At 43.8% G+C, this 26,642-nt stretch overlaps 1 protein-coding gene across 3 annotated transcripts in view; it reads left to right on the forward strand.

The window, feature by feature from the left end:
* Nucleotides 1–26,642, forward strand: part of SEMA5A (semaphorin 5A) — a 553,406-nt gene that overhangs the window by 342,755 nt on the left and 184,009 nt on the right. For all 3 annotated transcript variants that reach the window (XM_075921490.2, XM_006111031.4, XM_075921491.2), the window contains 3 exons: nt 8,968–9,253; nt 13,059–13,194; nt 24,827–25,031. In XM_075921490.2, coding sequence (XP_075777605.2) covers nt 8,968–9,253; nt 13,059–13,194; nt 24,827–25,031 — 627 coding nt within the window. The remainder of the gene's footprint in view (nt 1–8,967; nt 9,254–13,058; nt 13,195–24,826; nt 25,032–26,642) is intronic.

The following is a 26,642-nucleotide window of genomic DNA, read 5'->3' on the forward strand; positions in this document are numbered from 1 at the left end:
TCTACAGATGGAATTTATGGACATTTACCCTTGTGCTAAGTTTTAGAAAAATCGTTTTCCTAGATACACATCTGCATAAAGAATGGACTGTATGTTTCCCCCATCCCCCCTTAATGGGCAGTATCATGATTAAAGATCATGCACAGGATTCTTCCTTTCTTGGGTTAGAAGGAAAGATGTTGGAACATTTCCAGGAGGATCGTGCTTTCCAAGAAACAGTACTTACAATTTAATAGCAGCAGGTCATATGCTCAGAAATCTGCTCTTAATTCCTAAGTGCCTAAGTGCTGGAAGACATATGGTCTACTTCTAAATACAATTTAATTCACTAGCTACTTTGCTATTGCTGGACTGAAATGTAGCTCATTGGCTAAAAATATAGCTTATCCAAACAAGTCTGAATAGCACAGTAACAATAAAAAAAAAAGCTGTTTAGGTCCTATTGTTTCTTAATTTATTAGTTTGTAAAGTCCTGATTTGTTGCACAAGGCATCTGTTGACTTCTGTATCAGGCCCTAAGTGTGGGATTTGTTTTTATGTATTTATTTTTGTTATTACCCCCTTTTATTACTAGCCAGTAAGAAGTATTTTAAAAATGATACTTTCTTTACAGGGATACAACAAACCTACATGGACAAACTCTTTGCATAAATAGTACAACAGATTTTACAGCTAAAGCAAATGTGAACCTTTTGGAGGTAAATTGGAATTAGAATGGGAACCTTTTGGGGATAAATTGTAATTAAAGTTGTGCAGTTAGAGTTGTAATTAGAGTTGTGCAAAATAAAAGACAGATTTTCTATTCCAGTTTGTGCCAGAAACACACCCATTCAGATTTTGATAATTTTACACCTCCTGAAATTTCTCTTTTCTGTGTAATTCAGAGCACTGCCTGTGCTTGTTGAACAAAATAATATGAAAGCATTGATAGCCACAATTGCTTAATCTGTGCTCCTTTTCAACTGAAGGCATTTGCTATCATACAGATTGATCTGTTCTGTCCCCCCTCTGAGGACAATGAATGGCCAGTTCACATGTGATTGCCAAACAACTCTGAAAACACCTGGCTGGAGGTACTGATCTCTTCTGGGATAAATCTGTTTACTCCTTCCTCAGATTTGCCTGGCAAACATATTTTAATTTCACATTTACTTCACATTTTTATGTCCCCAAGGACATATACCAAACATTGCACAACATCATTAATGAGTGCAGTGAGACCTTGTATGACACACATCAGATACAGTTTATGACATTAAGGAATTGGTGTATACAGTGCCTTACTGAATTGGTCAGGCCCAATGAAACTCACTGCCCAATACGAGGGACCCCTTTGTCATCTTGTAGTTGGGAGCTGTTAGACACACCACTGTTAGTGAAAAACATTTCCCAGGAAGAGCTAAGCCATCTTACATTTAGTAAGTATAGTACCGTGTAAGATAATGGGTATTGACTTTATTAGGAGCTTCACGAAAACCAGGGTTACTGAGTGCCATTAAGATCATGACAGTTCTATTGTCTAGTCCTACTACAAGTTCTACTGTCAAGTCCATTGGTATAGCAGACCCCAGGCTGAAGAGTTGTGGGCAGAGACAGGAGGAGACCTAGGGGTCTTCATTGTGGTTATTAGTATAAACACTGAGACTGCAGGACCTTATATAATCTTTAATGTAAGCACATAGGCCTGGCCACTAGAAGCTCATTGAGACCAGGTGGCAGTGCTTGAATTGGCCAAAATGCTTCAATACTTAGTGTCAGTTATCCCTTTCGAACATAAATGCAATTCTTGTGAGGCCATTCTGCAATCAGGACTCAGAGTCATGTCCTGTACCTACATCATCCATGGCATGATGGATCTGTGGTCTGAATGGGTCATCAGGAAAGGAGAGTGTATGAAGGATATCAAATAGCTGCTGATCATCCCATGACAGTCAGACACCTTGGATGCGTCTAGACTGGCAAGTTTTTCCGCAAAAGCAGCTGCTTTTGTGGAAAAACTTGCCAGCTGTCTACAGAGGTCGCTTGAATTTCTGCAAGAACATTGACAATCTCATGTAAGATTGTCAGTGTTCTTGCGGAGATGCTATGCTGCTCCCGTTGGGCAAAAGCCCTCTTGTGCAAATGCTTTTGTGCAAGAGGGCCAGTGTAGACAACGCGGTATTGTTTTGCGCAAAAAAGCCCTGATCGTGAAAATGGCGATCGGGGCTTTCTTGTGCAAAACCAAGTCTAGATTGGCACGGACGCTTTTCCGCAAAAAGTGCTTTTGTGGAAGAGCTTCTGTGCCAATCTAGACGTTCTTTTCTGCAAATGCTTTTAACGGAAAAACTTTTCTGTTAAAAGCATTTGCGGAAAATCATGCCAGTCTAGACGTAGCCCTTAAGTATGGCGGTAGAAGGCTCTCTGGCAGGTTTGAGATACTCGTCTTTTCAAAATAGGGCTTCCACCTCCTGTTTGTCATCTATAGGCAATAAGTTATCACAAAAAGAGGAGCCAGCTATTCTCATTTGTTAATATGTCTAGGAGTCCATAGCTACTTCAGATTCTTGTGTCTGTCAAGACTTGGATAGGGAATCAGACTTCTTCCAAGAGGTGGCACCATTTCTTGAAAACCACTGTGAAAGCCAATAGCTTCTAGTCCCAAATATTCCATCCCCCCCTTCCCCCCCCCCCCCGGGTTAGCTTTCAAGCATAAAGGCACAAGGAATAAGTAGATTATGTAAATTGATACAATCCTGCATCTATGTAAACATTGAGGGTGTTGGGCTTGATTGTAAGTGGTTTAGTGGAATCTGGGTGAATCAGGATGGATACTGAGATGAAAGTTTTCTTCAGTCAATGAAAGGCTGAGCAGGAGCTGGTAGTCAGGAATAGGAGCCCAGGGTCAAAGCTGAAGTCAAAAGCTAAATGACAGAGCCAAGGGATATAGCTGGAATCAAAAGTCAAGAATCAGAGTAAAAAGTCAGAGGCAGGTTGCCTGGCGTGAGCCAAGGCAGGGCCAGGACTGGAACAAGTTGGGAGTAAGGTTGAAAACAAACAGGCATAGAAGTTGTCACAGGGATAGCTGAATGCTTTGAGAAGCCACCAAGCTACTGCTGGGTTTAAGGACTGGTCTGCTAACTTTTCCCATCAGTCAGACACAGAAACTCCTGCAGAGAGAGAGAGAGAGAGAGAGAGAGTGTGTGTGTGTGTGTGTGTGTGAAAAACCTCACTCACACCTCCTCCTCACCCCCTGGAGAGTCTTTTTAGCTGTTTAGTGGGGAGAGGAGTGCTAATCTCAAGTCTCACAGTAAAACAACTGAGTACATTTGGGTTGGAGACTGGAAGCCATCTTCATCAATAATACCTTAACCATTGTCTTGTAATGGCCTCCCAGGTGTTCTTTGGGAGGTTGCTTACCTTGAGTCACTATGTTGCCTGTCTGTTAGTTTTTCTAACTGCCCTGAGTTAAACTAGACCAATGTGTTCATACAGGAAAATTTAATAACCCAATATAGCCATACAGGAACTCTCTCACTGACCTTGTAAAAGACACTATTCATCAAATTAATACAGAGCAGTATTCTTCATTTTTACCTAACAGCTCCACATCCACCATTCCTGTACTGAGATATTTTGACTGCTCTTCAAAATCCAGAATGTATTTACCCTTTTAGAACTATCTGCAAATTCAGCAGAAAACAAAAGAGCCTTTTCATCTCCTCTATTACAAAGTTCTATTGGAAAGAGCTGCCTGTACTGATAAATGTCAGGTCTCCATGCACTATCTGGGCATATATAAACTAATTTTTTGTTGAACAAGAATCACCCTTTTTCTGAAACTCCAAAATTACTCAATAAATTTTCCCCAAATGAAAAAAAGAAATAAAGTCTGACAGGATAATCCCAGCAAATCCACAGAATCCCCTGAGGTGGTGCTAGTATTAATCCATTTCATGCAAATGGAAACAGCGTTCACAGCTTACAGCAGCTGGCCTTCTTTATATCAAATCATAATCAGTGAAGTGTCCATACAGGTGTTTGTGGGTGGATGTATTATAGTTCTAGTTTGAGTCAATGAACTATATGTACAAGTTTGTGTATTTGTGTGTGAGTATGTGTGTGTGTTTGAGAGACAGAGAGACCCTAGTAAGAGATTTACATGGATTTATCAAAGGACGATGAAAATGCTCTGACTGGATTTCATAACATTTTTTTATTCCTAAAGCCTTTGCTCATTGACGCATACTGTCAGCAATAGTAACACTGCTTTTGGTGCTGACCCTGCAATCACATTTCTTTGTGTGAACCCGTATGCTCCTGTGGATTCCTGTTGAAGACGGTGGACTTCAACAGATGGAAGTGTCAGCAGATCTGACTGCCAGCACCAGGCTTTAGTAGTTATTTTTTCAACAGTATATTTTTAGGAAAAATGAGGTGGTGAGTGTTTGTGCAAGTAGAAATGGTTTTACATCAGACATTGTACTGCTGAGAGAGAGTTAGAAGACCAAGTGGGATATTAAGCTCAAGGCCTTCCCTAACGGTCTGAGGTAAATCACCTATATAGGCTCCCCTGAACATATTTTACACAAGCAAGGGGGCCCTGATACACCTTCATCAATATGCAGACTTCCCCATCCCCTGTAATTAGGAATAAAAAATGCTGCTCTTCCCCAGTGCAATTAAGTGCTGCCCCCACCCCCAAAACAGGGAAGTTACTCAGTCCCTACACCTCTAGAGCAGGGACCTGCAGACTACAGTACCCCTTCCCCAATATATCCTTCCCTATACTGCTGCCTGCCCAGGAAGCATTCACATACCTAATTTGCCCCTTCCCCCATAAAGACTGATGACATTCTCTTCAAAGTCAAATTGCCATCACCCATGACTCACAAAACGTTGTGCCCTCCAGCAGGGCTGCCAACTGGGGGTGGGGAGCGGAAAAAGGGGGCAGTTGCTCTGAGGCCCAGTGATTTGAAAGTACCTGGGGCTCTGGGCCACTGCTACTGCAGCCCCAGATCCTTTAAATCACCACCAGAGTCTTGCACAGCATGGTCGTGGTGGTGATGAGGGTTGGGTTGTGGAGCGCAGTGTAAGTGGGTGCCACTGAGGGTCAGCTGCCTCTTCTGGGGGACTGGAGTTGAGGGCTTCTCCCCCCTTGGTTCCCCCCACCCCCCCAGCACATTGTGAAGGGCTTGGCAAATTCTGTGGCAAGACCGGCCCTCCAGCAGGTATCTATTCCATGACTTCTTCTGTCTAATGGGGTTGTATGATTAACTTATCCTTAGTTATCCACCATATATCTCAATGAAAACAATGAGGTCTGTCTGTGATTCATCCAGACATTTATTATCTCACTCTCCAGAGGACAGAAGGGAACAGGTTTGGGTTTTTTTTTATGGGGAAGGATGGCCCCTTTGATCAAATGACCCCAAAATTGGATCACCGCTGACTCTGCATTCCCAGGAGGCAGATTTCCAAGCAATTAAGAGTAACCATTGAGATTTTACAGCACTTAGAGTATGTCTACACTACCACCCTAGTTCGAACTAGGGTGGTAGTGTAGACATACCCTTAGAAAGGTGAGTTTTAAAGCAAATAAAATGGTGGGAGTCAGTGGAAACATTGTGGGCTACGTCTACACTGGCCCCTTTTCCGGAAGGGGCATGTAAATTTCACCAGTCGTCGTAGGGAAATCCGCGGGGGATTTAAATATCCCCCGCGGCATTTAAATAAAAATGTCCGCCGCTTTTTTCCGGCTTTTAAAAAAGCCGGAAAAGAGCGTCTACACTGGCCCCGATCCTCCGGAAAAAGTGCCCTTTTCCGGAGGCTCTTATTCCTAAGAATAAGACCCTCCGGAAAAGGGCGCTTTTTCCGGAGGATCGGGGCCAGTGTAGACGCTCTTTTCCGGCTTTTTTAAAAGCCGGAAAAAAGCGGCGGACATTTTTATTTAAATGCCGCGGGGGATATTTAAATCCCCCGCGGATTTCCCTACGACGACTGGTGAAATTTACATGCCCCTTCCGGAAAAGGGGCCAGTGTAGACGTAGCCGTGCTGTTTTTCTGTAATTTGCCAGTCTTCGTGGAGGTGGTGGAGTTTTGGAACCTTGAGTGCTGGTACCACAGGACAGGGAACTCAAAGACCAGAGCCTGCTGCTGGAAAGCTGAAAGGGGTGGGGCACTGGGGAAACACCAATGCTGGGCAATGGAGATTAGATAGCACACACCTGTGCTAGGAGGGAGCCCCTGTGCAGTGGAGCTGTAAACGTGAAGGGTCCATCTCTCCCTATGAGGTGGAAACCTGGAAGGGCAGAGGCAGGGTCAAGATCAGCCTACTCTGCTCAGGCTGCTAGAGTGACACTAGAGAATGGCAGAAGAGGGAGCACTAGGACCCTGCGATTGCCAGCAGGTGACTGATTCTGGAAGCCCATAAACAATGGTAGAACATACATTTAAATTTATTATAAATAGTTTGGATGTTTTTCCACATTCTCAAATATATTGATTTTAAATTACATTGCAGAATACAACATCTACAATGCTCACTTTACATTATTTTGTATGATTAATATTTGCCCAGCAAAAAAGATAAAATAAATCGTAATTTTTCAATCCACCTCATAAAAGTCCACTCAGTTTCACTTCTTGTTTAGCCAATTGCAATGAAAAACAAGTTCATTTACATTTTCAGAGATATTGCTGCTTGATTCGTCTTTATAATGTCACCTGACAGTCACATGGCACTGTTGTAGCGGTATGGCAAAATATTTACATACAAGATATACTAAATATTAGTATGTCCTTCATGCATTGACTTGTAGGGTCTAAACTTTTACATTGTTTTGTTTTTATTGCAGTTATGTAATGATAATAATTCTACATTTGTAAGTTGTATTTTCATGAAAAAGAGATTGCACTACAGTATGTGTCTGAGACGGACTGAAAAATATTTAATTAAAAACAATAAGTTTAAGTGAGTGCTATATAGTTTGCATTCTGTTTTGTTATTGAAATCAACATATATGAAAATGTAGAAAAACACCCAAAAGTTATAATACATTTAAATTGGTGTTCTGTTATTGTTTAACAGTGATTAATCACAACTATTTTAATCTTGTGTTTAATCATGATTATTTTAATAGTAACTTATGCAATTATATTAACTAGTGTTATGATTTCAAGCTTTTTGAGGAAGGAACTGTTTCTATTTCTGCTTGCACAGTACTGCTACTGGAAATAGATCATTACTATTATGTATGACTTTTTTTTACTTTAGCACCCATAGTGTACTAGGTGCCATGCAAACATAGAAGGCCAGGTCCTATTTTCCTTAGGTAATTAGTATTTTCTACACATAACTTCTGATAAATAGAACTGGTGATAAAACAAAATTTTTGATCCACAAAAAATAGAGTATTTTAGGGAAAAAATCATAAATCAGATGAAAAAAAGTCAACATTTTTCATGGGACTGAAATTCTGAAATGTTTTGTTTCATAAACATCATCTATGCTCCTCAGGATCCCATATTCCACAGCAGCCTGCCTGGCAGACTGGTGGAGTGCCCAATTTCCTATGCCCCATGGGTTACCCCGCTTCCCAGCTCCTCAACTGGCCTTCAGACAGAAGGCTAGATAGGGAGCTGGCTGTTTGGAAAACCAGCCATCCCAGGAAGACAACCACCCAGGAGGAGGGGCAGTCCACCCACCTGTCTACCCTCTGGAAAGCTGAAGAGGCAGCCAGCTGGAGAGCTGGCTGCCTGGGAAGCCAGGAATCCCTGGGATGCCAGCCTGCTGATAGGATTGGCAGGGAGCCTTGGGTGCTGGGGGAAATAAATGGAAGCTAGGCAGCCTCCCTAGGTGCCTGGTTTCCATCAAAGTTGAAGAGGACATGACCTGATCTTGCAGAATATTTCAAGTCTATCAAACCGGCATTTTCTGATAGAAAACTGTTCAGTTGAAAATGTTTTTACTGGCTCTATTACTAAAGTTATCTAGCAAGGTATGTTGGAAAAAGTGTTTTTCATCCAGGGCGGTGTGTTTTTATTTATTTATTTTAAATATTTTTACAGTGAATTCTGGAAATGTACACTGTAAAATATACAAATCTTGCATTTCTGTTAAGAGGCATCCGTTTTTTACAATCATGGTTCTCCTGGTCCATGTGTCAGTATAGCTAATGTGCTTTGCCTTTAAGAAATTACCAAGTTGTCCATCTCCATCGAGCTAATGGATGCTTTTTAGCTTCCATAAGTCTTACTGGAAAAGTCCCATATTTTTGTTTTCTCTGGTCTCCAGAATTCTTAATTTTTTTATTTTGTTCCTTATTTCTTATATCACTATTGTTTATTTGCTAATTTCTTGTTGAATGTGTTTTTCTTCCTTGCCAGAATAAATTTGCTGCATCATTTTTTTATTTAGTTTTGTTTTTTAGAGAGAACCAAAATATTCTAAAGTGTGATGAAGGTTTTAATTGATATATTGATAAAACCAGTTTATTTTGCTCTCAAAGGTTCACTTTCAGCAGTCTCTTTCTTTGCATCAAAGCACTTAAGCACATGCTTAATATTTTGGTGCCTCATCCTGTGCTTTTAACTCAACTGGAATTTTACCATTGACTTCAGTAGCCACATGATCAAGCCCTTGAAGAATAGGGATAGAGTGATATCTGTGCTTATCAGGGCATAATTTATTATACTACATGCAGTTTAGAAATTGCTGTTTTTTATAACAAAAACTTAAATCATGTGTTCAGTATCTGCTGTCTCTACAGTCTCCTCATGATGTGCAGAAGTGCAGAATTCTATTTAATGTCTGCATGAATATTGTCATCATATGCCTTATTTTAACATGGAAAAAATAATCATTTTGAATTTTAGAAAAAAAATACACTTTCTCAGACTGATGTACTGATGATGAAAATTTAGATTTCAAGCAGATATCAGAAGTATATGTACTATACCTGACATTAATTATTTTCTCCAACTTTTCAGAGCCAAATTTTGTGTCATCCTATGACATTGGAAACTTCACATACTTCTTCTTCCGAGAGAATGCAGTAGAACATGACTGTGGGAAAACAGTCTTTTCTCGGGCTGCTCGGGTGTGTAAAAATGACATAGGGGGCAGATTTTTGCTAGAGGACACCTGGACAACCTTTATGAAGGCTCGTCTGAACTGCTCTCGCCCAGGAGAAATTCCATTTTACTATAATGAACTACAAAGCACTTTCTTTCTGCCAGAATTGGACTTGATCTATGGGATCTTTACCACTAATGTGTATGTAACTTACAATCTTTTTGTTTATTTTACTGTTATATTCAGAGTAAATTCTAAGGCTCTCAAGCTCCCTTCTGGCTCTTGGATAATAATTTTAAATAATAATTATTAATGATAATTATTATTTTAAAACCAGTGTAAAGGGTGTTACAAGGAAGACCAAGCAAAATTGTTTGCCTTGGCCACTGATGATAGGCCAAGAAGCTATGGGCTTAAATTGAAGCAAGCAAAGTTAAGGTTGGACATTAGGAAAAATTTCCTAAATGTCAGAATGATTAAACACTGGAATAAATTGCCGGGGGAAGTTGTGAAATACCCATCATTGGAGATATTTAAGAGTTACTGGGATAGACATCTATGAGGGATGATCTAGACCAGGTGTGGGCAAAAATTTTTGATTGGAGGCCACTTTGCAAATTTTTGAAATGGCCCCGGGCCACCAGAAGGGGCAGGGCCTCAGGTGGAAGGGGTGGGGCCAGGACACTTCCATGCTTCCCCACCCACAGTCTTTGCCCCTGTCCTCCCTCCCCCCCCCCAAAAAAAAAGAAAATGCCAGCTGTTTTGAACAGCTGGCAGTTCCCTTTAGGTGCCCTACCCCTGCTGGAGGGAGGAGACTTCATGCACTTGCCTCTCTGCCCCCAGGTCAGTCAGGGCCTGGGTGAAGGGGAGCATGGAAAAATCTCTCACTCCCTACCCTGATCCTGCAAGGGAGTGCGGCGCTTAGAGTCAACTGCCAGCTGATTGGCAGCTGGTGGTTGACTTTAAGTGCTGAGCCCATTGCAGGGCAGGAGGAGACTTTGTGTGCTCCCTCTGCCCCCAAGCCCTGATTGGCTTCGGGGGTGGGGAGAAAATGCACAAAGTTTCCTCCCAACCTGCCAGGAGCACACAGAGCTTCTAACCACTGCACACTCCTTGCAGGGTGGGGACAGGGCAGGAGAAGAATTTGTGTCCCTCTTCCCCTCCCTCCTGACCCAGCCCTAGCCCTGATTGTCCTGGGGAAAGACAAGATCGTGCAAAGTCTCTCTGTCCCCCATCCCTAGGCCCTGATTGGCCTGGGAGCAAGGAAGCGACAGGGCATCTGAGGGCCAAATCAACCCACTTCGCAGGCCAGATCCAGCCCTCAGAGGCCCTTTTGTCCACCCCTGACATAGATAGTGCTTGGTCCTGCTGTGAGGGCAGGGGACTGGACTCGATGACCTCTCAAGGTCCCTTCCAATTCTAGTGTTCTATGATTCTATGATACTGTGCGGACAGATAGTCTTGCACTGACATATGTTGACTGTTCTGTTCTACTGGTTCAAACCAGTGGTCTACCTAATCCAATGACCCATCTCGAAAAAATAATGCCCAAGAAGGAAGAATGCTTGCTCTTTCCTCCTAACAGTGCAATCTTTGTCTCGAATACCTGTTTTGTCGTCTTGCTCCTATAAATGAAAATGTTATGCATTTTGTGGACCCCAGCAATCAGAAAGGCAAAAGGCTCCAGGGGGTCCAGTAATGAGGAGCAGGCTGCCTATTACAGTAATTCAGACAAGGGTTTAGCATTTTTTATGTGAATTGCTTGTGTACACATAGCTAATATGAAACTTACTTTCATCTGCTAGTTTTTGTTTTTTTCCAATGTGACTGACAAGCATAAAGAGTCAAAGTGCTTTTCTGCCATGGTTGTAAATCCATACTGATACACTGTTTGTTCAGTCGGCAGATCTGATCCCCAGGGATTATTTTCTCTTCCCAATAAATTTGAACAATAACAATTTGAAGCTTAAACAGTAGATTTGCTTTCTAAAGCCTTGTTTAAACAACAGAGTAGGTTAGAAGAAATAAATGCTGTGTTGACCACTTGTCAGCAGTTTTGCCCACAGTGGAAGTTAGTGTAACTGTCCGCCTGCTTCATTATTTCTCCATTTATCTTACATTGTACAAAAGGACAAATCAGGAGTTTAGTTCCATGAGTTATGGATATGGTTAAAAAAGTAATTCCAAGCCTTAATTCACTGTGAGCTGTTAGGCATTCAATTTATTTTGCTTTTGCTAAAAGCATTTTTATAAATATTTTAAACCTCTCAAATACTGCTCTTTTTTTTTCGAGTTAGCTTTATTTATGTTGTTATGCCAAAATGAAGTTGTAATTTGCAGCAGAGTCCCATTTTTGGAGTTCTCACAGTTACAGTATACACATCTATATTGCTTACATTGTGCTAAATTAACACACTGTTGTACTTTATTTCTCATTTCAACATGAAAATAGGGGAATGGTATAGCTGGCTTGGCCGGTGCTTAACTCTTTGGGTATGTCTACACTAGCTCGTTAATTCGAGCTAGGTAGACAAATCAGGCAACCAGAGTTGCAAATGAAGCCCGGGATTTAAATATCCCAGGCTTTACTTGCATGTTCCCGTCTGGCTATCATTTTTAAATCCCCCTTAGTTCGAACGAACTGCTCGCGGTTACACGTGGCAGTTTAAAGTTAATCCGAACTAAGTCCTTAGTTCGGATTAACTGTTACTCCTCGTTGCCTGATTTGCCTACTTAACTCGAATTAACAAGCTAGTGTAGACATACGCTTTGATATTGCAGAATGTTAAGTTCAAGTTACTTGCTTATGGGCTTATTTTGCCAACCAGTGGGCACCTGTTGTCCATAGGGATAGTGTTACTTTGAAGATGTGGGCTTGAGTGTAGATCTCTTAGTTTCTCATCCTGCAAGAACTTGGGCGTATTTCAAAGGGAACAGACTTAGGGTACGTCTAGACTACATGCCTCTGTCTATAGATTAGGCTATCAGGCATAGGAAAATGAAGCGGCGATTTAAATAATCGCCGCTTCCTTTAAATTTACATGGCTGCCGCGCTGAGCCGACAAACAGCTGATCAGCTGTTTGTCGGCTCAGCTCTGTAGTCTGGACGTGGAGGTGTCGACATCAAAGGCATTTGTCGACCACCCAGGTATGCCTCCTGGGATGAGGTATACCTGGGTGGTCGACAAATGCCTTTGATGTCGACACCCGCGCATCCAGACTACAGCGCTGAGCTGACAAACAGCTGATCAGCTGTTTGTTGGCTCAGCGCGGCAACCATGTAAATTTAAATGAAGCGGCGATTATTTAAATTACCACTTCATTTTCCTATGCCTGGTAGCCTAATCTACATGCCTCTGGCAACAGAGGCATGTAGTCTAGATGTACCCTTAGCGCTCTCACAGTGCAACCGGCTGATTAAAGAAGGAGGAATATTGATGAACCGTGAGATGGAAGAGTGGTAGCTCTGATGCATGAAGTCAAGATTGTAAAAGAACAGGATTAGGAAGCAGGAATTCCTGAGTTTCAGTCCTAGATCCCTCTATATTCTCGACAAGCCACTTTTCTCATTTTTAGTTTTCCCATCTAAAAAATGGGGATGTTGATACTTTCAGTATGTGTCACACTGGGATGTAGTGAGAATGGCTAGTTAATGTTTATAAAGTGCTTTGAAGATTAAGAGCTTGAGTCACTCAAATGGTTGCAGTAATCATCAAGAGGACACCTCTTATATTCATTAGGGCTCCTGAAACTTTGCGCAGATTTACTCTCCCACCCTCAGCTGCTAAGCCAGGGCACATTTAAAGTACTATCAGGGTGCCCATGATGTGCTGCTGCTGGGAGCAATTGAACTTTGGCCCTGACCACTTTCTGATTGGCCCCAACTATATTGTGAACTACTCATAGAGTTGCAGAGTTAATAAGAGGAAATGTTGCTTTTTGTGGGCAGGTAATTAATTCCTCAGTGTCTCTATTTATCTTGGTTTTGTTTTGTTTTGTTTTGCAGGAACAGCATAGCTGCCTCTGCAGTTTGTGTTTTCAACCTGAGTGCGATAACTCAGGCCTTCAGTGGACCATTCAAATTTCAGGAGAACTCCCGCTCTGCCTGGCTGCCTTACCCCAATCCCAACCCTAATTTCCAGGTACGTAGGGCGCTAGTCCTCAACAAACTTCTTTAAAGCACAGTTTAAAGGTATCAGATTACAGACTGAGACACAAGTCGTTGGAGTTCTTGTATCTGGAACTACCGTAAATTAGCGTATATAACCCGCCGTTTTTCCTGAATGAGTAAAAAAAATTTTAGATAACCTGCGGACATATATAACCCGCAGGTTATATATACTACTTTAAGATAATTGCACGTACCTGCTGCCAGCGGGGGTAATGTAGAGCGCAGCGTAGGCGAGCTGGCCGGCCTGCAGGAGGGGAGCCACACTCACACCCAGGCTCTGTGCAACCGCAGCCAGGCGCAACCCACCCTCCTCCGGGCAGGGGGAATGGAGACCGCAGCACAGATGAGTAAAAATAAACTTGTATACCCTGCAGACATGTATACACCATAGGGAGGGAGTGGGGTTTGTAAATACATGTATAACCCATGGATTATATACGCCAAAAGACGGTAGTCCAGCTAACTGGCAAACAAATCTGTTCAGATAGATATCAGTGAAAGGAGCTGCACTTTACAGAGATTGGTTCACATTATGGAACAGTGGCATTGATAATTGGCAATATATGTCCTTCTGTTTCCTTATATCCAAATTCGCCAAAGGAAGAAAAGACAATTTAAGGACAATATTGAGTAAAATCTGTTGAGCTTTTAACACAGTATTTACTGGGACACAGTATATCTCGGATAATTTATATTCCCCACAATTTGATTTTGTGAAATACGGAGGGAATGAAAATTACTCAGAGAAATAGGCAAAAAAAGGGATTAAGGCATTTTTGTATAAATATTTTTACTCTTAAATTTGAAAGAGAAGGATGAGCCCCTCCCCTGCTTAGAAATCTCTTGAGCATGTGGCCTTTGAAGACAAATCCTCCACTCCCCAGGTTCACAAAAAGTGTCTTTTCAGTTTTTAACAATAGCCAGAACATCACATGAAATTTCATGCAAAATATTTGAGTTTTTAAAAAGTTTATTGTGTTTCACAGGAGTTTTTCATGAAAATAAGCACATGTTGACTCGCCACCCCCAAAACACTGTGCACACACAGAGTTTTGATTCAGGGGAGACAGGAATGTGGTGTTATTACTGCAGTAAAAAGCCATGATTCTGCCATTGCATTTAATGCATTTCCATGAAGTTACTATTATCTTCAGTTAGGCTCTGTGTGGGTATAGGGGTCCATCCACCCAAACCAGATTGTAAGCTCAGTGCCCAAGCTTGCATTGTGTTCTACCAGTGGTTCTTGATACATGAAAAACTAAAGTTCCATCTGTCTCATCAAACTTTATGTATACCGTAGAGAGAGATTACAAAATCAAGTATACTCTGGCTGCCACCTATGCACGGCTGACTTTATATTCCATTTATGCAGGTTCATAGATTAGGTTTGGAAGAGACCTGAAGAGGTCATTCAGTCTAGACTGCAAACTTCTTTCGGAATAAGCTTTTGTGGAAGAGATCTTCCGGAAAAGCTTATTTAGAAAGAGAGCGTCCAGACGCAAAAAGCGCAACAAAATAGTGATGTGCTATTTCAAAAGATAGTGTCCACACTGATTGGACGCTATCTCACACTTAACGCCACCTGGAACCAGTTCAGGAAGGGCATTAGGTCAGCACTTGCTTCCGGGTGCTGTTGCCTAAAGCTAGCTGAGATGCATGCATAGCTTCCCCAATTATCACCTCTAATACCATTAACTCACAGACATCTCCCCTTCCCCACCTCTAATATCATTAACTCACAGGCATTTACCTTCCTTTCCCCCCTCCCCTGTATTCCCCCTCTGTTCTGAAATGTGATTTGTCCTTTTCATATGTGTTCATTTTTTTAAATTGTATCCTTTGGTATATATGGTTGTGACTATTTTCTTCCACTATTTGATCTGAGGAAGTGGGTCTGGCCCACGAAAGCTCATCATCTAATAAACCATCTTGTTAGTCTTTAAAGTGCTACATAGTCCTGTACTTTGTTTCAGCTACACCAAACTAACACGGCTACATTTCTATCACTAAACTGAAAGAGATACTTTTCCATGGTCCTGCAGGCTGTGGTCGACCACCGCGGACAGTTAGTGACATTTTTGTCAGCTAGTCGGCAAGGGCGCACAACGCCCGTGTCTTCCACAACTCAAGCCTGTACCAGAAGCTGGAGGCTAGCACTTTCTTCCCTGAGCACAACTTCCAAGTCGGGGATGTGGAGATACGACTGTACATCATGAGGGATGCAGCTTACTCCCTCATGCTGTGGCTGATGAAGCCATACACTGGTCACCTGCACCCAAGCAGGAACAGTTTCAATGCCTGTCTGGACAGGGCCCACATCCAGGTGGAATGCGCCTTTAGGCACATGAAGGCGTGGTTCAGGTGCCTCCTGACCTGCCTCGATATGGGGGAGCACAACATCCCCCAGGTAGTGTCAGCCTGTTGTGTTCCCCACAACATTGTGGAGCGGAAGGGGGAGGCCTTTCTTCCAGGGTGGGGGGCAGAGGCGGGCTGGGAGGGATGGGCCTTCGAGCAGCTGTGCACAGCTGCCATCCACTAGGCCCATCAGGTGGGGGTGCTCATTCAGGAGGTCCTGAGGGAGTCTTTCTCTGAAGGTCTCAAGTAACTCTCCCCAGGGCCACCCTACTAGGGGCTTCTGCCTTGCCCCTTTCTACCTTTCCCACAACAACCCTTCTCTTCCCCCTAATAATACTTCTTCCCTGCAGCCAAAATAAAAAAAACTGTTTAGTTTTGAAAAAAAATAACTGTTTGCTTTTTTATTTGGGATAAAAGTAACTGGGAGGGAGGGAGGGAGGCTGAGAACCTCGATATGAGGAGAGAAGAGAGAGGCTGAGAACCTGGGTATGGGGAGGGGGAGTGAGAACATTTAAGCGGGGGAGAGAGTCTCAGAGCTAGGGCTGAGACTGGCGCATGGTTCAGATGGTACTTCCACCTTATATCTGGGGACCTCAGAAACCTCAGCGGTGAGGGGGTCCTGGGAGAACAGGGGAATAGGCAGGAGGGAGGGCTGGAGCGGGGTCAGGCATGGCAGGAAGAGCTGGGTCAGGCATGGCTGTGGTGGGGGAACAGGGATAGGAGGCATGTACACCATCATCCCCGGATAGTAGCACAGATGTTGCAGCCTTGCTGCAGCAGCTTGGTCCACATCTGGGCCCACCATTATGCGTCGTCCTGGGCGTTCTGGTCCAGAGTCTGCTGTATGTCTCTGAGGACGGACAAGTGCTCTCTCATTAGGTTCTTGTGGACCCTCTGACACCTGCGGCTCCCCGAGCATCAAGCGACTGTCTCAGAAGCTGGTGATTGCCCCACAGTCACGGCCAGTCTGGCTGGGGAGAATAAAGAGAGGTGGTCAGTAATCCCTGGAGATATTGTCCCTGAGGCCTTGCCCTCATCAGTGAGCTGAGAGCAACAGTTCTCAGGTCAGAAGGAGGTGATGTCCCAGGACCAAGGCCATGTGTGGCCTGGATAGTGGGCCCTGCCCCACAGGGGCCCAGAGGTCCCCACGGGGAACATGCTTTCTGCCCCCCTGTCCCATGGACAAGCAGGCAAGGGAGGTGTCCAGCTGCAATGGAATCCCATAGCTGGGATTCCCATGGCTGGGAGAGGGGTTAGGGTCTCTATCAGGGCCGCACACATACCTGGACTTGGCAGCGCTGTCCCCACTGTCCTCCTCATTTTTTGAGGAGTACAGGATCTTTCAAAATGGGGCATTTCTGTCGAAAATGTCTGATATAAACTGCCGATTGTTTTCAAAAAGCCCCGTTTTGAAAAAAAGGGGCGGCAGCCATTATGCAAATTTAGCACAGGATATTTAAATCCCCGCTTCATTTGCGCTTTCAATACATCTAATTTACATCCCTCTGCCGACAGAGGAGCATAGATTAGACATAGCCATACTTATAGAATTTCTTCTTGTTACCCTTTATGTCTATAACTAGATTCAGCTCATTTTGTGCCTTTGCCTTTCTTATCTTGCCCCTGCATACCTGTGTTGTCATGTAAGATCTCCTGGTTAAGAAAGTATGGTAAGTGGTCTCTTACCATACTTTCTGACTTTCCTACACAGATGTCCCTTTGAAAAGCTGCCAGTTCTCTTCAGTTGTTTTTTCCTTAGTCTCGCTTCCCATGGGACTTACCTACCAGCTCTCTGAGTTTACTAAAATCTGCCTTCCTGAAATCCATTGTCTCTATTTTGCTGTTCTCCCTTCTGCCATTTCTTGGAATCATGAACTCTATGATTCACCCAAGCTGCCTTCCACTTTCAAATTTTCAACTAGTTCCTCCCTATTGGTTAAAATCAAATCTAGAACAGCTTCCCCACAATAGCTTTCTCAACCTTCTGAAATAAAAAATCGTCTCCAATACATTCCAAGAACTTACTGGATAGTCTGTACCCTGCTCTTTTAGTTTCCCAACATATGTCTAGATAGTTGAAGTCCCCCATCACCACCAAATCCTGCGCTTTAGATTATTTTGTTAGTTGTTTAAAAAAAGCTTCTTCCACCTCTTCTGCCTGAGTAGGTAGTCTGTAGGGGTGTGTCTAGACTACATGCCTCCGTCGATGGAGGCATGTAGATTAGACAGATTGGCAGAGGGAAATGAAGCCGCGATTAAAATAATCGCGGCTTCATTTAAATTTAAATGGCTGCCCCGCTCTGCCGATCAGCTGTTTGTCGGCAGATCGGGGCAGTCTGGACGTGCCGCGTCGACAAAGAAGCCTTTCTTGATCTGCACAGGTAAACCTGGTTTCACGAGGCATACCTGTGCCGATCAAGAAAGGCTTCTTTGTCGACGCGGCGCGTCCAGACTGCCCCGATCTGCCGACAAACAGCTGATCGGCAGAGCGGGGCAGCCATTTAAATTTAAATGAAGCCGCGATTATTTTAATCACGGCTTCATTTCCCTCTGCCGATCTGTCTAATCTACATGCCTCCGTCAACGGAGGCATGTAGTTTAGATGTACCCTAGAAGACCTGTATCATGACACCTTGTTTTTTACCCCTTTAATCTAACCCAGAGACTCTCAACAAGTCTGTCTACTATGTCCATCTCCACCTCTGTCCAAGTGTATTCATTTTTAATATATAAGGCAACACCTCCTCCCTTTTTCCCCCTGCCTATCCTTCCTGAGCAAGCCATACCCTTCTATACCAATATTCCATTTGTGTGTATTATCTCACCAAAGCTGTGTCTAGACTACATGGCTCCATCGACGGAGCCATGTAGATGAGGGTTGTAGGCAAAGGGAAATGAAGCGGCGATTTAAATAATCGCTGCTTCATTTAAATTTACATGGCTGCCGCGCTGAGCCGACAAACAGCTGATCAGCTGTTTGTCGGCTCAGCACGCTAGTCTGGATGCTCCCCTGCCGACATCAAAGCCCTTTGTCGGCAGCCCCGTTATTCCTCGTGGGATGAGGTTTACCGGGGCTGCCGACAAAGGGCTTTGATGTCAGCAGGGGAGCGTCCAGACTAGCGCGCGGAGCCGACAAACAGCTGATCAGCTGTTTGTCGGCTCAGCGCGGCAGCCATGTAAATTTAAATGAAGCGGCGATTATTTAAATCGCCACTTCATTTCCCTTTGCCCAATAAACAAATCTACATGGCTCCATCGACGGAGCCATGTAGTGTAGACGTACCCCTAGTGTCTGTGGTACCAACTATGTCATAGTTCTGTTTGTTTATTAGCACTTCAAGGTCTTCTTGCTTATTCCCCATACTTCTTGCATTTGTATACAGGCATATAAGATACTGATTTGATTTGGTCCCCCAGTGTTCCCTTGCCCCTCCTTTAACTCTGCTATTATAGCCCATGCTACCTCCCATTTCTGGCCCATCTCCCAGGTCTCCATGTTTTTCACTTACCTGTGGGCTTTGGTCATCTGCCCTTGTAGAACCGAGTTTAAAGCCTTTCTCACGAGGTTAGCTAGTCTGTGTCCAAATACTCTCTTCCTCTTCCTTGAAAGGTGAACCCCATCCCTGCTTAGCAGTCCATGGGATAGCATCCTGTGGTCAAGGAAGCCAACGCCCTCCTGGTGACACCATCTTCGCAGCCAGGCATTCACTGCCAGGGTGCTCCTGTCTCTGCCTGAGCCCCTACCTTTGACAGGAAGGCCTGTGTTCCATACCCCTTCACCCATTCTTCCAGATCCATGTATCAGCCACTGTGAGCCTACTCAGCCCTATTCTGCTATACCTGCACTTGCAGTCAGGTAATTAAGGGCAATTAAAATTGGAAGGAATGGCTTATTAGTTGTCTGACCAGGGAGGAGAAGAGACCTATCTTTTGCTTCCTGTGGAGAGGACCAGCCCAGAACTTCTGGAAAGACTGCTGGTTTCCATAACCCCTCTGGTAGAAGCAGGGCCATTCCTAACCAATTAGCGGCCCTGGGCAACCGCTCGGCTCGCCCGTAGGTTTGCCTGATGGTTTCAAAAAAAATACCGGACAACAATTTGTCAAGCAAAACAAAAAAAAGGATCGGGGAGTAACCAGGGAAACCTGGGGGGAGGATTTGGGAGGTGGGGCTGAAATGTAGTCATGGCCCGCCCCTAAGACCAGCTCTGATGGCGGCCCCGGGCAACCGCCTGGCTCGCCCACCCCTAAGACCAGCTCTGAGTAGAAGGTAGGGCTGGCACAAGGCTAATGAGTTTCTTTTCTTCCTGGGACTATTTCTTTGATGTATTATAAAGATTATTGTGCTGGCTTGGCAAGGTCAGAAGGACCTAACAATATGATTTCAGGGACTCTCTACTCATGGTGCACGGGCAGCTGCTTCAGTAAACTCAGTAGACTTTTGCATGCTACTCGAGTCTGCACTGTAGTTGTCTTGGACCCTCGAGAGCACGAACACAATGAGTTATTAAGCAATTTGGCAATTTCAGTGAATCTTGAGAAATAATCAGGCTACATTGACCAGATATAAAAGATCAATACCAGCTGTCTGCCATGGCCTTTGTTGTAGAGCAGATGGTAGTACGGCTTCCAGCAGATTGGTTCTCATGTGAGCACAAATATCACATTTCTCAACACTCTGTTGTAGTTGTTTGCTCAGAGCAGGCTGCCAGACTAGCTCTCTCTATGTATTTTGTAATACCTTGGGGGTCTCTCATGCAGTCTGTCGAGGATTTCCTGTTACATTGATGTAAGGATAACTAGTTGGTTGCGGGTCACATTTATTGGAAACCATCCAATGTGATATCACAGAGCTTTCTTACTATATGTTTTGTCCAGCTTTCTTTGCAGTGAGTCATCACTTGATTCAGTAATTCATCTGCCTTTTCCTTCTTTTTCAGTACTTGGAGGCATTTGTGATCAGTTTTCACATGAAGTTTTATGCTCGCTAGAAAGTCTCTGAAATATTCATATGGCTATGTATAGTGGCTAGGACATCTTTTCTAATGTGTGCATTGTGCTACCCTATATTGGTATGTGCTGCTAGGTGTCACAGACAAGATGATTGTTCCTGAAGGAAGACTGCACCATCAGATGACAATGTCCTGGTTTTGCTTGGCTTATATAGGATAAAAATATGTCAAGTGGTAGTCTACTAAAACAAGACCTTGATAAACTAATATGAAAAAGTTAAACTGCTTAATCTGTTTAATAATTGAATATCGCCTTTCTTACTGGTTACGTTAAACCATTCTCCCTAGCTGCAGCACGAGCAAAATGACTCGGGCGTAATTATGTAATTAACAGAGAGCCATGGAAAGGTTTGCATTGAGCCAGGTGGGCCACGGACCAAAAAGTTTGAGCACCACTGTTAGGGAGATGGGAGAGCGCTGTGTTGTGGGGGGATGGGTGGTTGGGGCTAGTGGCAGTATAACAGGGCCGGGAGAACAATGTGTTCCACTCAGGAGTGGCCTGGGCCTGGCCCCGCTAGCTAGATACCCCGCCCCCACTCACCTAGCGCTGACCTCACCAAGCAGATAGAGCAGCAGCAGGCAAAGGGAGCCACGGGAATGGGTGGCTATGGCGGTCGCGCTGCCCGCCATGATCCCAGAAGGTAATTTCTGTAAAACCTTTATTACTGTATACATTTTTAGTATGTTATAACGAAATGATTTTACCAATCACTGTTTCCACTCAATTTTTTCATTAACTTCTCTTATGCACAGTTATTTCATGACTATTTTGAACTCCTTTATATTTAAAAAAAATTGTTATCCACATTTACAAAAAAAGCATACATCCCCCACAGAAATTCCTGCGTACGGGCCTGTTATTTCATAGGTTTCCTATGGTGATTATTGTGATTAATTCTGGGGTTTCATGCTCATCTCCTATTGCTCCAAATGGGCGAGCTCAGTGTCTTTTAGGTCATTGTCTTGAAAGACAGCTGTTGCCGTAGATTGAGACCAGCAGCCTGCTGCGTAACGGGCCCCTTTTAGACATTTCTTGCATGTGGAACATTTCAGTGTTGGATTAGGTTGTGCAGAGTTGCTATGAAATCATTCACTGACTCACCCTTCTCTTGCTTACGTAAGTGAAATTGTGCTTTCTCACAAATCATATGGTGCTGTAACATGAAATGCTTCTCCAGTACTACTTTAATTATACTGGGCTGTTTTATGTGAGCAGCTGTGAGGCTTCTGGGAAGGATAATATTGTCTGCTGCAAGTCGCACTGTACAGAGCAGGGTATTGTTTCTCCTCTGATTGCTGGCATGAGCCAGATGGAACCTCTGGAATCTGCTTACACACAGTGGCCATCCCTCACAGTGTAGGAAATTAAATTCTGTTGGGGGCTGAGGGGTTGGGAAAAGTCTCAGTCAGATGTACTCATCTCTGCTGTTTTACCAGGTCCTCCTGTATGGAGTAAGGTGGAGTAACTTTTCAGGAAGCAAGCTGGTGTTGCTGTGGACCTAGCCTTAGTTTCAGTGTCTCTTGCTTTCCTTACCCCACTGTTTGTGGGAGCCTGGACTCATCATAGCAGTTCTCTCCGGATTTTCTGTATTTTCTGACCTTTTCTGTGCTCGTTGAACTGCTAGCTCTGTGCACTGTTCTGGCTGAGCTAGAAAGATTGCTTGTTTGCCTTCCTGCCCGCCCCTTCCCTCTCCCTTTCTCCTTTTTTCAGGGATGTTCTCTGATCTGTTGACTCTCTATTCATTTTCACTCTGATACCATGTAGAAGAGACTACAGAGACCCAGCACACTGTGGTTGGGATGAATGCAAGACTGGCTGTGCTACCTGCTTACACAGACTCTTACCATCTAGCTCTACGCCCCCCACGGGTCACTCTAAATAGTGCACTCAGTATTAGCTGTGACCATATTTATGCTCACCCCAAAGAATGATGTGCTTGGGAAAGCTGATGTGTCTGGAAAGGCAGAAGTATAAGGGTTCAGCTTTGACCTGTTGATATTCTCAAGTCTATGAAAGAGGAACAAGGAATTCAAGTGTGAGACTACTATTAGCATTTAGGCCAAGTGAAACCATGCTGCATTACTCTTGTGTCCACTTCCCCTGTGCCAGAACAATGGGAAGAGGGAGTATTGTTTGATGGTAAAGGGTAAGAAGGTTTTGACCAATCCCTGATCAGAAAATGGTGACTGTTTCTGTGAAAGAAGATACACAGATCCTAACAGTCTTCAGACCATTTGGACGGCAAAACCAGACTTGCCATTGAAAAGTATAGGGGATGTCCCCCTAAAGTGCGCATGAATTTAATGCATCTTTAACAAAGGCTACTTATGTGTCATTGCAGTAAGGAATAAAAATAGTTTGTGGAGCAGTGTGCCTCTTCATTCACAGTTGTTAGCTGTAGTATAGCTATAATGCTGTGCATCCCTTGAAAATGGCTGACAATTTTGATTCTGTATCATGAAACTTATGAGTCCAAAGGTGAGTCAATATTTGAAACTTTCTGAAAAAGAAAAAAATATATAGTCCTGTTTTTCTGCCCAGAAAGTTCTGCGGATCCTAACAATATGATTTGATTAGCAGCATGGCTCTATAATATTGGTAGTTACAAAGTTAGCTTGTTTTTACCGAGGTACTCCTCAGTGCAAAGTCTTTCTCCTAAAGTTGAGGTTTGTATGTCTGACTTGTAGAACTAAATGTAGAATTTAGTGAAGTTGTTGAAAGAAATTATGGCTTTTTTAGAAGCAAAAGATCTTTATATCCATGAAGTAGAATCTCCAGTAGGGGATTTCTGGGTGGTTTCCACTTCCTTTCTGGTGCCTGCATGATTCAGATGAAGCAGAACAGGACAGAGAATATTGATTAGAGCCCTTTTTATAATAATATGTTTGACTGTAAGACTCAAAAGTCTGGGCACTGGTTAGGTTTTGAGAGAACTCAGATATGAAATTGCAGAGCTGTTAACACTGCTTAAATCAAATAGATAGATACCTAATTTCTATCTATCATAGAACTGGAAAAGATATAGAGTAGGGATGTGAACATGAAAACATGTGCATGATTAATCGATGAGCCTGGGCTCATTGGTTAACATGCACAGTTACACACAGCCTCTCCTCACCGCCCTTACCCCCCCCCCCCATGCTTTTGCCTCAGTATGAGAGGGTACCAGGTGGGAGCCAGCTCCCCGTGCATGCCAGCTCCCATGGAGCCACCTGCGCCCTCCCACACTGCTGCTTCTTGGCAGGCGCAAGCACCAGCTTTCTGCTGCTGCCTCACCCCCGGCCCTACCCCGCCGCCACTGCTGCCTCTGATACAGAGGTGGCTCCATGGGAACCAGTACACGTGGGGAGCCGTCTTCCCCTCCTCCCATATGTAAATGACTAGCGGCTGAAATTTTTAGCAGTTACACATTTACCTAAATAAACACATTTTAACATCCCGAATATAGAGAAGGGTATAAAGCAGCTTCTACATAAGGAGAAACTAAAAAGACTGTAACTGATAAGCTTGGAAAAGAGACAACTAAAAGGAAGCTAAGATAGATGTCTATAAAATCATGAATAGTGTGGATAAAATGAATAAGGAAGTGTTATTTATCCCTTCACATAATACAGCAGTCAGGGCTCTCCCATTTAACTTAATAGGCAGCAGGTTTGCAGCAAACAACACAACATACAGTCAACTTGTGGAGCTTATAGTCAGAGGATTTTTGTGAAGTCCAAAAGTATAACTGGGTTAAAAAAGAATTAGATAAGTTCACAAAGGATGGGTCCATCAAAGACTATTAGCAAACATTGTCAGGAATTTTTTTTTAATATTATCAGGGATGCAAACCTATGCTCTGAATGTCCCCAGGTCTATAACTGCTGGATATTGGGAATGGATGACAGGAGATGGAAATAATTATTCTTCATAACTCATCTTTTTCTGAAGTTATGATACAACTTCATGTAACATTGCAGCTTCATTTTCTTGTGAACAGACTGATCCTTCTCAATACAAATAAAGAGGACATACTGATCTGGAGACTCATCCTTTTCGGAGTGTCTCCTGTAAATGGATACTCACTTATTGTGGAATGAAGTCCTCTGCCCCCCCCCCCCAAAAAAAAACCCCTCCCCCACATAAGTAATGGTTAATTTTGGAACTCGTCACCGGCGTTCTTAGATTTCTTATGAGTTTTAGATGTATTTACAATATATATACATTTATTTATTTATTTATTCATTTATTTACAGTGTGGTACAATGGACCAGGGACAGTACATGAATCTGACTGAGAGGAATCTTCAGGATGCCCAAAAATTTATTCTAATGCATGAGGTGGTTCAGCCAGTTATTCCAATTCCTTACTTCATGGAGGACAACAGTCGATTTTCCCATGTGGCAGTGGATGTGGTGCAGGGCAAGGACATGCTTTTCCATATCATCTATCTGGCCACAGGTATGGCATAATGGTGCTGAGAAAACCATGGAAAATCTGAGATTCTTTTGAATGATCTGTGTATCAGGATCGCAATGTCGAAACCATCCTGGAGAATCGAGTTTGTCATTTGACATAATTAACTGTGTCCTTCCTCTGTTCGAAGTAGATAAGCTAAGCACTATGCATTCTGCAGGGTGTCTGGCTCTTTTGTACAAAATGTGCAACATCAAGGCTCTGTGTCCTCTGCATGAAAATGGGGCTAATTTTTCAAATGGAGGAGAGACTCCAGCAGTGGTGTCTTGCTGAGTTTCTTTGCCTCTTTCTTGGTTTTGAAACATAGACTATGATCTCACCCTGAGTTTATAAAGTCTTTTGGGATTATGATGTTTGTGAAGATTGATTAATTGATTAAACTTATTTAGAATATCAGTACAAAAAAAAAAAAGATGCTATGTACTTTAGTACTTTAGGTAGCACCATTTGCAGGGCCCAGGATAACCCCTCTTCCAATTCAGGCCTCACCCTATCCCACTTCTTCCTGCCCTATTCCACCCCAATTCCATCCCTTCCCCCAGTCTCTGTCCCTGTTCCACCTCTGCCCCATTGCACCCATTCCCCCAACCTCCCTCCTCTAAGTAATGCAATCCAGGGGATTATAGTGGGGCCTGGTGCGGGTAGCAGGAGCTGGGGACTTGTGCGCTCACTGCGACAGTAGGAAGTGTAGCCACTCGTCCCCAGCCCATTGCGCTCTTCCAAGTTTGGCTCCCAGTCACATCACTTGGGGGAACAGAGCCAGCTGGGGTCAGGACGCTCTGCTTTCTGTGGCCATGGTGAAGCACCGTGACATGGCTGGGGACTGATGGAGTGGAACAGGTTGGGGCTGGATCACTCTGCTTCTGCCACTACAGGTGAGTCTGAAGGTGGGCCCAACCCTTTCCGGCCTCCCACCACCCAGTAATTTCCCAGGCTGCCCTAGGCCTCATGCTCTCTCCCTCCTCCTCCCCGCCCAATGTGGCACCTCCTCTGAACCATCCTATGGATAGGACGGCTATGAGAAAGGACTTGCCACATTTTGCATTTAGGTTTTTTTCTATGTAGAAACACTCTTACTTCAAGACTGTATTCCATATTTAGCTCACAACTGCCTTTCCTCCCCCGTCTACTATATGTTTGAGAGAGAAAGTGTGTGTGTGTCTGTTTATGAGTCTGTTTGTTCAAGGACTTCTCCTAAATGGTAAGAGCTAGGACCACCAAATTTGGTGTTCAGCTTTCTCTTATCAAAACTTAAAGCAAGGTCAGGGTTTGATTGTCCCAGGACAATGGGATGTGCCTGGAATCTGATTGTGTCTCATACTGTGTAAAAGGAGGGCTCTGATAGTAGCAAGTGTTATACTGCAGAACAGCCACAGAGGGGCAGCAAGAGCATAAGGCCTTGGGAACAGCTGCTGGCTGGGCAGCACAGCCTCCATTGCCCCAGCTGCCGCAAGGAGTCCCACACCTCCCAACACCCTGACCTGACTCCAGCATTCCCACCCCCTGCCCTGAGCCGCCCCGACCTCCGAACTCCCTACCCTGACTCCTAACCGCCCGCCACCATTCAGAGCCCCCTGACTCCTGCAAGCCCACACC

Source organism: Pelodiscus sinensis, chromosome 2 (assembly GCF_052426305.1).
Source record: "Pelodiscus sinensis isolate ZL-2025 chromosome 2, ASM5242630v1, whole genome shotgun sequence".
Taxonomy (NCBI): domain Eukaryota; kingdom Metazoa; phylum Chordata; order Testudines; family Trionychidae; genus Pelodiscus; species Pelodiscus sinensis.